The sequence below is a fragment of the Aythya marila genome (genome assembly GCF_965140915.1).
Source record: "Aythya marila genome assembly, chromosome: 10".
NCBI classification, from domain to species: Eukaryota; Metazoa; Chordata; class Aves; order Anseriformes; family Anatidae; genus Aythya; species Aythya marila.
Genome location: NC_139051.1, coordinates 9,958,101 through 9,970,684, shown reverse-complemented (window position 1 = coordinate 9,970,684; position 12,584 = coordinate 9,958,101). Strand labels below are relative to the sequence as shown.

At 48.4% G+C, this 12,584-nt stretch overlaps 1 protein-coding gene across 2 annotated transcripts in view; it reads right to left on the bottom strand.

Annotated features, from left to right (window-relative positions):
* GRIP2 (glutamate receptor interacting protein 2) overlaps positions 1 to 12,584 on the bottom strand; it is a 77,819-nt gene that overhangs the window by 35,630 nt on the left and 29,605 nt on the right. For both annotated transcript variants that reach the window (XM_082768241.1, XM_082768242.1), the window contains exons 8-12: positions 6,783 to 6,930; positions 5,988 to 6,157; positions 2,001 to 2,126; positions 967 to 1,119; positions 568 to 754 (exon numbers count right to left, since the gene is read on the bottom strand). In XM_082768241.1, coding sequence (XP_082624367.1) covers positions 568 to 754; positions 967 to 1,119; positions 2,001 to 2,126; positions 5,988 to 6,157; positions 6,783 to 6,930 — 784 coding nt within the window. The remainder of the gene's footprint in view (positions 1 to 567; positions 755 to 966; positions 1,120 to 2,000; positions 2,127 to 5,987; positions 6,158 to 6,782; positions 6,931 to 12,584) is intronic.

Here is a 12,584-nt window from a genome sequence, read left to right as displayed (position 1 = left end):
GAGCAGTTAATGCTGCTCCTCCATTCTGCTCTTTTCCCAGCATTATTGAGCCGAAAGCAGAAGTGCTTAAATGCACCTCAACCTGCCCCTCAAACAGAGCCCTCCTCAGTGCTTCAAAACTTTTAGGCCAATTTATAGAGCTGGGCTCTGCTACAACGAAACCAGGCAGAAAACACTTTCTGGGGCCCGTTTGTGTATGTTTTTCCCCTTTCTGCAACCAGACAAAAGCTTTATCTTTCAATGAGAAAGAAAAGGAAAAAGAATAAGAAAAAGCAAAAGAAATAAAAGGAATGGGAATGGCGCTCTCACACAGACACACGCTCCCTTCCTCCTCCTCCCAGAACAGCCGTAGCCTGGTGCCAAGACGTTCACCTGGGATGCGAGGGAGGCCGCGGTCAGCCGACGAGTGCAGAAATGGCAGTGACAGTAAACCATGCCCAGTGAAGAATGGGAGATATTACAAGGATGATAGTAAATATCTAAATGAGCCTCTGAGGAGAGAAAACAAACCAAACCATGAAATGGTCAGCAGCAGCACCATCAGCATCCAAGGGCAAGGTCTCTAACCTCTCTGCCGGGCTGTCAGGCTCAATGAAACGGACGAGAGGTGGGGAGGACAGGGTTTCGGTAGCGAAGATGCCTCCCTGGAGCTGAAGTCCGAAGCCATTCAAAGGGTCTCCCCTGAGCACCACCTCCGTCGTCTCCGTGTGGACTATCTGCCCACCAGGACCCACTGTGCTGGAGGCCAGCGACACTGTGAGGAAGAGAGAGGCAGAAGGTCAGGGCAGCCACAGTCAGCATCACAGACCTTGGCCTGGCTGTGAGGCCAGTGACCGAAGCTGAGGGAGGCTGTGGCAGTGATGGGATGAGCTGTCCCGCCCAGCTAACAGCCAGCAAGGGTAGTAAGGACAGCGAGGAGGGCACACGCACCCGTCCATCCCATCCCCAGCCCCTCACCACTCTTACGTGAGCTCTTGTGCTCCTTCTTCTTCTGCCTCCTCCTCAGCATGGTGGTGCGGGGGCTCATGGGGTGGGAGCTGCGAGGTAGCGTGTTGGAGTTCTGGCAGGGGAAGCCCTGCGTGTTCATGGTGGGAGACGAGAAGTTGGCAGCCACCAGAGCTGGGGAAATACAGAGCGTGTTAAAGCAGACACACAGAAATGCAGTTCGGGGTTCACCCAATAGATATTCACCCAACTCCTAATAGTTTTGGATTAGTTCCTTCTTCCCAGGGCTCAAGCTGAGGCGAGCCCACATCCTGGGCTTGTAGCTCCAGGAGAGCTATCAGGGAGGGCTTGGGCTCAAGATGGACATTGCTCTCTGGCTTGCAGACTCCAGTGACTGGCCTTTGAGGCTACCAGGTGAAAAACGTGTCACTGATGCAGGGCAGCCAACAGCTGGTTGGCACAATGGCACTAAAGAACCTTAAATGCATAGGAAGAGAAACCAGAGCTTGAACTTCCTGAGCAACTGGGCTCCCCTGCTTGCTTCCCAATACACAGCACAATGTTTCCTGCCTGCTTCACTGCCCTAAGACCAGAAACCTGGGGCTGAACAGAATCTGCTTCCTGCAAGAGATGTGTTTACAAACAGATTTTGAAGCATCCATAGTCCTTCTTCTATCACGCAGTGCAGCGCCAGGGCCGAGCTGGATGCCTTGGTGTACCACGTTCCTACACATCACCAGGGCTGCCCTCCTTGTCCCACAGCAACTCAGTTTTTTCCCTGGCCCATATGAAAGCAGGACACAGGGGTGTGGGATAAGGGGATGGGAGCACGGGTCTGCCCAGCACACTGCTCTCATTGCAGTTACCAGCTCAGTGCACGCAGAGCAGCAGGCACTGATTTTGCACCAAATACTGATTTTGCACCTCAGCATTGGGCCTGTAGAAAAAGACCCAGGTGACCCTGGAGGAAATAAATGACAGCCCAGGCCACGGAGTTGGAGAGGCACAACACGAACGCATGCAGGAATGGGGACAACACCGTGCTCTGGGCTTACATTTGCAGTAATCCTGTCCAGACGTCTGGTTCCAGGTGGGCGTCTTGCAGTGCCCAGGGTGGTGGGTGTGACAGTAGTTGACGCAGGGGTCCCAGCAGTGGTGGTGGTCGCTCTTCTGCACCTTGACTGATGTCACCCAGGGGAGTAGAAATCAGCACAGGTAGGGAGGAGAAGTGAGAGAAAGAAAAAGTAAGAAGCATAGGGCAGGAGATTGTAGGACAGAGCCTCATACCGGCTCTGAACACGCCAGAGTGCAACCGTGGCGTGTCAAGCACCAGCAGCAAAAACGCATCCCTGTGTAACCTCGTGACACTTGATGCAAAGTGGCAGATATCCACCCATTCCCCTTAAAAAACTCCGTGTCCTGAGCCAACGGCCTGACTAAGCTGTGCTGGCAGCACACAGATGTCATTACCATTTGCAGTCTGTTGTGCAACGTGCAGAAGCTGCCTCCAGCCACGAGTTTCCCACAGAGACCATCAGCGTTATCCGACAGCACTGGGGAAACCTCCTCGTGCTGTTTCCCACCTTGCTGCCCTCCCAGGACAGCACTCGATGCCTTCCACACGTGCCTAGGAGCGCTCTGAGCACTTCTCTTGGCTTCAGCGTTTGGATGCTCAGTGGCTGCTCTTGGCTAGCAATCTGTCGCAGGGTGCACACATGGAAAGGGCGGACTGCAGCTTACCAGAACAAAAGGGATTTTACACGCTGCTGCTTACAGGCAATTACACAGGGCCACCAACACAGGAAGAGATGCCAACGCTATGGCAAACGGCAAATTAAAACATGGCACCAACGTGGCAGGCTCTATTCAAGGCCACACAACAGCTTTAGCTGCAGTGTGGCATCCATCGCCTAGAAATCCCTTGTCCCAGGAACTGTAGCTTTGCAGCATCAGGTCCCGATGCCACAAATCCCCTCTGATGTGCCTCAAACACACCCCCAGGCACAGGTCCCTGTTCTCCTCTCACTGATGCTCCTTTTGCTCCTGGGCAGCACAGGGCAGATTCAGTTGGCCTTGCCCAGCAGCAATGAGTTCTCTCTCCTGAACCCCTGCACCACGCTGTCTGGATCAATTTTCTTCTGTGAGGAATCGCCAGCTAATGAGCAAGACTGCAAGTGTCTCTTTTGTTCAGCTGAGCACGAACAGCATCCCACAGCAGAGCATCACAGCTCTTAACCTTGCAACCACTGGCACTCTCCCAGCTGAGACCTCCTCCGGGCTCTGTGCTCTCCACACAGATGGGACCCCCATCGGAGCTGGCACTACCAGAGCTTTCTGAGCGTGCAATACCTGGGAGAGGGACTCAGTTTATCCAGTGTGTCCACCCAAAGATCTCTTATAAAGGTCAGCTGTTAGCGTCTTTTAACACTGAAAATCCATTTTTCTTATCTGAATCCTTTAGGTCAGGTTTTCTGACCAACATACTTACTATTTCAAAGTATTTGCTAAACATTTACTGAGTTTAGCACCTACTCTATAAAGCTCTTAAAATGTCCATTTCCAGCTCTGGGGTTTCAATTTTGTGGATTCAAAAGGAAATTCAGAGTCAGCAGGCTTTTAAAAACAAAAATCCAAAGAGCAAGTATGGCTGCATCTAGACAAAAACAGAATTCCTAATAAAATAAAATACTTTGAACACAAGTGACAGAGCTTATGGGCGTATATACAAAACCATTTAATCCTTTTATAGTAATTAAACCTCTCCCATTTGTCTCTAAGTTCTTAGCCCACATCTGACACAACAGAAAAAGGCCTACGAAACTCAGATGTCAGTGCAGTGGGGGAAGAAAAGAGGTTTGGGACAATAATGGGATAAAAACCTACAACAGCCTTCCCCAAGCTTTCTGCACATCATCGGTGCCTGAGGAAAGCCACCCATCCCAGCGCTGCTCGCAGGCACCATCCGCTCCCACTGATCTTGTGAGCAGGGCGTAATCCTCCCACAAACTCTCCAAATGCCCCCAGCACTGCAGAGAAAGCAAACTCTGTTTGACAAATCCTGTGCTTCAGCATTAGACCACAAGGACCATAATTTTTCATGGAAGCTGCAGCTTCAGATCTCTCTCCACTTCCTCAGTAACCAGATTTTCATTGCACAAGAAGCTGTATTTAAAAAACATCACAAGCCCCATGCATGCACACGCTGGATGGACTCAGCAATGCAAGTGCCAAGCAGGGACACCTCTGCATCATCTCCTCTCCTCAGCTGCTTTCTCTGGGCTTCACTTTCCTGCCAACCAAGACAGTTTGCTTTTGCCTGGCCCATCTTTCCTTACTGCCCTCATTTGTTTCCCTAAAGTCAGAAAGAGCAGCCTGTGGAGTTGGCTTTCAGTGTCTGGAGCAGAAGGCAGAGTCTCTCCTAGGTCCTAATGCAGATCATCAGCTTTGGTGTGGTTCCTTGGCTCCTCACCATGGGCTGCACAATGCTCTGGCTGGTTACACCCCTGAAGAGCACTGCTTCATGAGCTGCTCCTCTTGTCCAAAGCGCTCTCTTTCCTGTCCCCACTGCCTTTTCCATCCCCATCAGCACTGGTGAAGGTTTAAGCCCATGCACTGGTGCTCATTTCTGCCTCCTGACAGCTATGTCGATGAACTGCATCCTCCCCTTTGATCCCTCATGTGTTAGAGTTGAACAAAAAGCGCAGACGATTGTTACACCCCTTATTTATTCATACTGGTGTGTTGCAATTATTCTCACAAGTTTGCCTGCTGAATTTCTGCCACAGCAAACTGGCCTGATGTGTGGAGGTACAGGTAAAAATGCACTGAGCACACAGATCTGTCCTTCCACAGATCTCCCTCCTCCTGAGCCGCTGCTGAATGCATATATTCATTCTATATTCTGAAAGGAGATTAGGACCAGGGCACTAATGGAAGAAGAAGAATAGTTCATTTTAACAGCCACTGAAAAAAAGATTATAGCTTTCCATTTTTTCTTGGGCACAAAGGTCAAGTCATCTGTCCCCTTTGTTAAATGGCTTTAATTCTGCACAAATTGGACTGGACGTGTAAGAGATTTATTTCTAGACATGAAGATGTTATTAGAGTTTATGTTTCACTGTATCACGTTAAAGAAGACAACAGAGATAATTTTTTCCTTTCACCAAACCTTCTTTTCCCCAGAAGAGAATAGAGAAACGAATTGGGCCTGGGGCTCCTGTGCACCAAGATTATTAAAATGCACATTCCTAAGAGAGAAGTGACTCAAAATGGATGCAAAAGGGGCTGGTACTGAACCAGCTGGAACAGCTGAGTTATGAGAGGCCCAATGTAGATTCTAACAAAACTGCAGGCAGCAGTTGCAACAAATCTTATAGTGAGTCTGATTTCACAAATATGTATATATGAGAGCCTGACTCAGCCTCCCACATGGAAGAAAAAACTAGAGGTAAGCAACAAGAATGCTCATAGGACTCCTAACATTTGAAATTTACAGGTATTTACAGTTTGATGAGCAAGATTTTTTTCTAGTATTTCTTTAGAGAGAAAAAAATAACAAACAGCAGCCACTCTGGATGCCTTTGCTTTGCCCCTGGCTGCTCGCACACAGCTGTCATTCAAACAGGCTGGGACAAAAAATGAACACTTGTGCTTCAGCTTTATTTCCTAAGGAAGTCCAGCAGAACCCTGCCTAGCTGCTGACATGTCCTGTACAAAGCCTTACCAGGCACCTGTCAATGAAAGCTGGGTTTGGAAATACATTTGCCAGCACCAAAGTTGTCTTCCTCCCTCTCCACTAAAGTCTCTTTATCCAAAGTACTAAGAGGCAGCACTGCAAAACCTTGGGATTCCCAACTCCCATTTTTCCGTTCAAGCATAGATGTTATCTTTTTTTTTCTTATTCAAATCCTTGAGGAACGTCATCTAATCATGTGCATTTCATCAAAACAGTCTGTTGTGAGCATTCAAAAGCAGTGAGAACCACAGTGGGAACTTCAAGTGAGTTTTGAGGGCAACCAACAATGTCTGCCAAGAGGACATACCTGTTTCTAGAGGCTTCAAAGGCAGCCTGCTTTGGTGAACAGGTAATATCTCCAGCTTGACATTTTCTGAAGTGGCAGCTAAAAGCTGAGTTGCCTCTAATAAGGAGCAGTGCTCTGTGCTCGTGCCATCAATGGAGAGAATATGGTCACCAACATGCAACGCGCCACATCTGCAAAGGAAACAGCAAGAGAGGTAATTATATATGTGGCCAAAATCCATGTCCTTGTGGCTAGAAGCAGAAACATACAAAATCCAGCTGTTCTGCTTCAAATGATTTATTTCCATATCTCATTTTTGACTTTCAATTTGAACATTAGGTTCAAGCGTTGACAAAAACATCAACTTAGATGGTCAAGTCAGGCTGCTGGTGTCTTGGGAAAGATGTTTCAAGCTTTTACTAGTGCACAGTCGCAGCCGCTCTGGATGGCTGGGTGTTCACCCAGCAGTGCGGTGGGTGCTACCAGCCAGCAGTTCAGTGATGTGACTACTAGGGTGATAAGCTGACTTACACATCAAGAAAGGGCTCTAGCCAGAAATTTCCTGCCATTCCACAGCTCCAGAGCATTAGTCCTGAGGTTTTTAAAACAGAGCTCAGCTTTCACATGCACTGAATTACATTTGTTCCTGGTGAGGAGTGTCCACTGGTCAGATATTTTTAGCATGCTTGGTGATAAGAACATGTGGGCATGGCCATTTCAAGGAGAGGCAGGGAAGTATGGTAAGTAACTAACAAGATGACAAAAAAAATCAGTGGAGAAGGGAAAAGAAGCAGAGCAGCCTGTTCAGATCTTTACCTGTCCACCACACTGGCTGGCTTGATCTTATCAATGACAATGACCTGCTTGTTCCGATGCGTGGTTGTCGTCAGCGTGATTCCCAATGTAGATCCTGGAGTCTTTGCTATTTCAACCAGTAGAGGACCCGAAGCATTTGCTACAGTATCTGCAAAACAAGAGGGTATCTGAAGACACTTCTCCTACAGACTTTTCCTGCACTAAATGCAGAAGCAGACAGGAGATTGGACAATTGTGCTGACCTGACCTGAGCATAAGTAAATCTGTAGTTGGGACTTCCTACAACCCCACAACTTAGCATCGCATGGTTAATTAGCAAAGAAAGCCTTCCAGTACCTAAAGAGGACCTACAGGAAATCTGGGCAGGGACTCTTTGTCAGGGAGTGTAGTGATAGGGCAAGGATTAATGGTTTTAAACTATAAGGGTAGATTTAGATTAGATATTAGGAAGAAATTCTTTACTATGAGGGTGGTGAGGCACCAAAGAAGCTGTGGATTCCCCATCCCTGGAAGCATTTAAAGCCAGGCTGGATGGGGCTTTAAGCAACCTGGTCTGGTGGAAGGTGTCCCTGCCCATAGCAGGGTGGTTGGAATCTGATGATCCCTGGGGTCCCTTCCAACCAAAACCATTCTACGATTCTGTGATTCTAGGATATTACAACAATTCACACATGGAAACAACTCTCCTGCCTCTCTTTTTTTGGGTTAAATAACAAGACCAAGGAAGACAATGCTCAAAGTCTATGCAGCAGTCACATCAACTTAAAAGAAAAGCACAAAAGAAAATCAGAAGGACATCACCGTTTAAGGTTTCTTCCCAAACAAACCCAAAAAAAGGCACAAAGAAATAGGATTATGCTTTCTGAGGTATTCAGAAGTCTTGCATGCTGCTGACCACCAACACAAGCCAGCAACTCTAGCAGCAGCTCAGGAATATCGCTGCAGCTGCTTGTTTCATTTCCACAAGTGTGGCTCTGGGAGCAGAGACACAGAGCTCCCTACCCACATGCTTACAAAAGCCTTCTCTCCCCCATCAGACAATACAAGGGCAGCTCATGTTTAAACGATTCATTTCTGCAATAAGCTTAATGCATGCTGTAAATGAGACTATGAAACTCCTACAAAATTGCACCTGTTAGCATCTGCTTCCAAGGAGTGGCTGGTAGAGCCCTCGGAGAGCCTGATGCCTCCTCAGCCCTTAATTATTCATGGGTAGGCTTTCCTCTTCCAAATCTATGCTCCACTGAAAATGCTGATGCTACTCGGCTCCAAAATGTGATGCATGGCCCATTCTTGTTCTTTGATAAATGGGAACATTGATGCAGATCTTGGGAGCTAAGCTGCAGGAAGGTCCTTCGTGAGATTTGTTAAGATGCTACGTCCCTGGAGACTTATTTTTCCCTTGTGTAGGGATCAGCCAGGGGATGTTCAGGCTCTGATCTACTCACAGCACCCTTTTTCCTGGGGGAGGAAGGAGCAGGACCAAGCCACATTTAAGGTTATGCAAGGCTTCAAATAAAACACTGCTTATTCTCTGCTGGAAAGGACCATCAGAGAGACCTGCGGGCCCTGGAAAAAAGCACAGCCCCAGCTCAATCCCAGGTGCACAGAGAACCCGGGTAAAGCCTGTGGAAGGTGCACTTAAGCTTCGTTAGCAAATGAAGCACCAAGAGACCAAGGATCTCCTCCAACAGCATCAGCTATACGTTAGTTTTTCAGCCCATGAGTGTCCAGCACATATGCTCCAAAAAGGGATTTAGTCATCACATGTATATATTCCTCCAGCCAAAGGGGAGATAGTAAAAATGGCCACGGAAACAGCTTATTGGGGTGCTAGATCTCTGTTTCTTCACAAGAAAAACACCTGCTCCTCTCGGTTTCACCATTGTCCAAGCTTTTCATCTTTGCCAAGTGTTTCCCAGGAAAGTCTCAGCACAGTGGTGAGAGGAAAGGGCCATGGGCACCTTCTCGCATGGCAGGACCCAGCTTTCAGTAACACTCCAGGAAATCACAGTCATTCCTCCAGCCCATGGTCTTTCCTACCCCTGTGCACTACGGCCACCCTGCTGCCCCTTTAACTCCCACCTCCAGTGGCATAGACCAGGATTGTTCCAAATACATTTTACAGAGGTATTCGTCGAGGAAATACCAACCAAGCCTCTATTAATTATTGCAGGGAAAGATTTGGCTCAAATCAAAGGTCAGGAGTCTGCAGTTTAGCAATATTTGTGAGGCATGATTAACACCCAAGCTAATTTGAACAGAAATGCTGAGAGGACAGGGCAGGCCCCGCAGCAACCTTCCTGCAGGGAGGCAATTCCCTTGCTGCTTCGGCACCACGAGGTGTGCCTGCTCCACCAGGCACATCCACAGCCTCCCCCTGCATCTGTGGATGCTGTTTTGCATGCCTGTGCTCACTGTCATGGAAGGGTTTGAAGGTGTTTGGCGAGCCATGATCTGCGCCGTTTTACAGATTGGGAAACTGAGGCACAACTGTCATGCAACTTTTCGTAAACATATGGTTTTTAGTGGATAGCCAGAAAGCTTGTTCAATGGGAAACAGAAAGGGATCCCACCTAATTCCTCTTTGCTGGATAAAGACCTACACCTCCTGACACTGCAGAGGTGAAAGCATGTACCCGATCCTCATCCACCTTCAGAAAAACGTTTTTAGTAATCAAGTAAACCTTTGTCCTCCACCTTTTTGAAGACATTTTCCTTTTAGGTGGCGTTGATTAAATGAATAGGATAAATAAATTGCATAGGACCCTGTTAAAATTCAGTATCAGCAGCTCTGGTCCAAAGTCAGTCCCAGAAGCCCAGCTAACATCTGCCCCCAAATCCTGCCTGCATCTCTCCTTCTGAACCCAAATTCCACCCATTTCAAAACGCTCAGGGGGAAATTCAGCACCCACCAGGTGACTTACTGCAGACGTAGTGAACCCTAACCCTTTCCAACAAAACAGAAAGAGGAAAGATGATCAAAACTTGCTCAAGTACAGCAAATCCCATTGCCCTGTCCACTTGGCTGACCCCTGGTCCCTGGAGGACACAAAGGGCTGTGCAAAACCCACTCACACCCATACGCTTGAGGAGTCCTCATCCTTATCATGGTGGACACAAGGGAGGCAGAGCCTGCTCCAGGCAGTCAGACACCCCAGTGCTGAAGGTACAGGAGAGCTGGTTTCTCCACCGATTAAAGGCTGGGGATCAGCAGCTGTTTTCTTAGTGCTCGTTCTCTCAAAAGCTTATTTTTAAGGAAATAATTAGAGAGGAAGGAGAGGACCCAGCAAATCTCTGCTCGTTCATCATCTCTAGCAGAGAGCTTCCCCCTCCATGACTCAACCCTCCCGGCTTGCAGCCCAGTGCCTCGTGTCACGGCACACACAGCTTATTTACAGAATAACTATTCAAATGCCACCAGTTTCTGGCTGATCAGTTTATTTGTTGGATTTTTTGTGCGTGTTATTTTTACCCTTTTTTAAAAAGGCCCACAAGATAGAGCGTCGCCACAGGAAAGCATCTGTTTATTGCAATGTTTATCTGGCATCAGCAAAAGGCAGAGACTTTCCCCATGCCCAAGGGAGGTGCGTGCCCAGTTTGCGCTCCTTTTAAATGGAAATTAATTTAATTCCTTCAGTGGCCTTGAGAAATCTCAGCCAATTTGACTGCAAGCCTGCTGCAGCCCTGTCCTACGCTGGCCTCCCTGGTGGAAGCCAGCAGCCGGGGGATGCTTGGCGGCGGTGGCGAGCAGCTGCTGCAGCCCTCACACCGAGAGCTCCACGCAGCTCATCCTCAGCACACAATTTGGGCTGGGAAACTGCATGGCCGGCTGGGGACTGCCGTGATTCAACACTCCCCTGCAGCAGCTTTGGTCTCTCACCAAGGACAGATGTGGCAAAACAACTTTCCCTCCTCTAGGGTCTGCCCACACCTCTCCACTGGTGGCATCCCCGGCTCTTTCAATGAATCAAGCAAACGGCGTGGCCACATGCTCCCCAAGCCCCTTCAGCAAGAGCTAGTTTTCAAAATGGGAACAGGGCTGCCAAGGGGGAAGCCTCGCCCTACCACCACATTTTAAAAAACTGCCAGCAGAGTTGTTACTTTTCTCCCCAAATCACGGAGCACACCTTGGGAGGCGGTGGGCTGGGTGAGGGAGGGATGCCAAAAACCATTAGTACGACTAAGGGCTTGGTTGGCACTCCCTGGGCAGAGGATCTGTTTTACTGTGTGGTCTCTTTATCCCATTTAACTGCAAGTCCCCAGCATCCTCACGGCCTCCCTTAGCATGCACAGATCCAGGTACTGCTTTCCCTCAGCTCTCCTCAAAGCTCAGGTCCCAGACACCTGCTGCACCCACCACATCTTGTTCACCTGTTCAGCTAAATGCGGTGCTCCCTCCAGGCTCCTAGTGTCCCCACACTGCTTCCAGCACCTGCTTTTCCCTTCTCTCATCATCTTCCCTTGGTTGCTAAAGAGAATGTCTGTAATATTTGTGATTTGGGGATGAGGCACTCATCCTGCTGCAGTTATTAGCCGTTGCCTTGGCAAAACTGTCTGCAGAGATTGTTTTAAGCTACATGTTCTGCATCATCTTGCCTTTAAAGAAAGCATCCCCTTTATGGGGATGGGGAGGAGCAGTCTATGAAGAAATTAACTGAAAAGGGGCTTGTTTGATACCTTCTTGGGATGTACCTACTGATGGCCCACTGTATAGCAACACAAGAGGGAGAAGCACTGCACAGAACCTGATATTGCTTGTGTTCAGCTTCAGGTGCGAGAGTTTCTCAAGAAATACTGAACACTTTCATGACTATCTTTTGCTCCAAGGCAGGATCTAAAACAGTCAACTTGCTGCAACATTTGCACCAGGAGACCATACAAACAAGCAAACCTACCAAAGCCCATTTCCTACATACCACTAAATGTTTGCTGCTGTTCAGACTGCAAAGCTCTGTGCAAAATCCCTCCCCAGCTCTGCCTGTCCCACATCCTGGGCAGGACAGCCCTTACTGACCTCTGCAAAGCTTCCACAATCAAAATCTTTGAAAAAGGTAGACAATGCGGTTTGGGTAGTTTCTGATTTCCGTAATTTAAGAGTTCCCTCTTTTTCTTGAATGCCAGCCAACTTCTAAAGAGCAGCTGCTACTGTAACATGGCAGAAGCCAGGCAGCAGGCAGGTAACTGCAGAGCCATCCAGTTTTCCTTCCAGCTGTCCCAGCAGGGTGCGTGTCTGTGTGACACAGCTGCCCAGCTCCTGGCAGCCTCTCTCCCCAGGGGACACAGCTCCATACGCCCATGCCTGTGGAGTTTGTACTGAATGGAAGGGTAGTTTGTGGGAAGGAGACAGAGAAGGAAGCAGAAAGTCCTCAGGGGTTGCAGAAGGAGTTCGCTTATTCTGGAGCAACCCTCTTGCAACAAGTTCTGGTGTTCTCAGCTCTCTTTTTTTGGCAGTGGGGTGGCATTAAACTCTCTCAGCTACAGATCCTTTTGATTTCCTTCCTCACTGATAAATCAGGAAATAACTTGATCTGACTCCTATTTCTCGCTGGATCCCAGGCTCAGATGTGCTGGACTGGTTTGTGGGATTTGCAGAAGAGACTTCAAACTGGTCCAGCTTGTGGCTCCTGTGCAAGCAGAAGCCCCTCTGGAGACACATATACAACACCAAAATCAAACGCACAGCTCAGTGAGCTTCCAGAGCCAGCACAGCTTCAGATTCTGTAGTAACCTTAAACTCATTAACAACACTCCCTGCAGTAACAGCTGTGTGTCACAAAGCCAGCTCAAAATGACTTTACA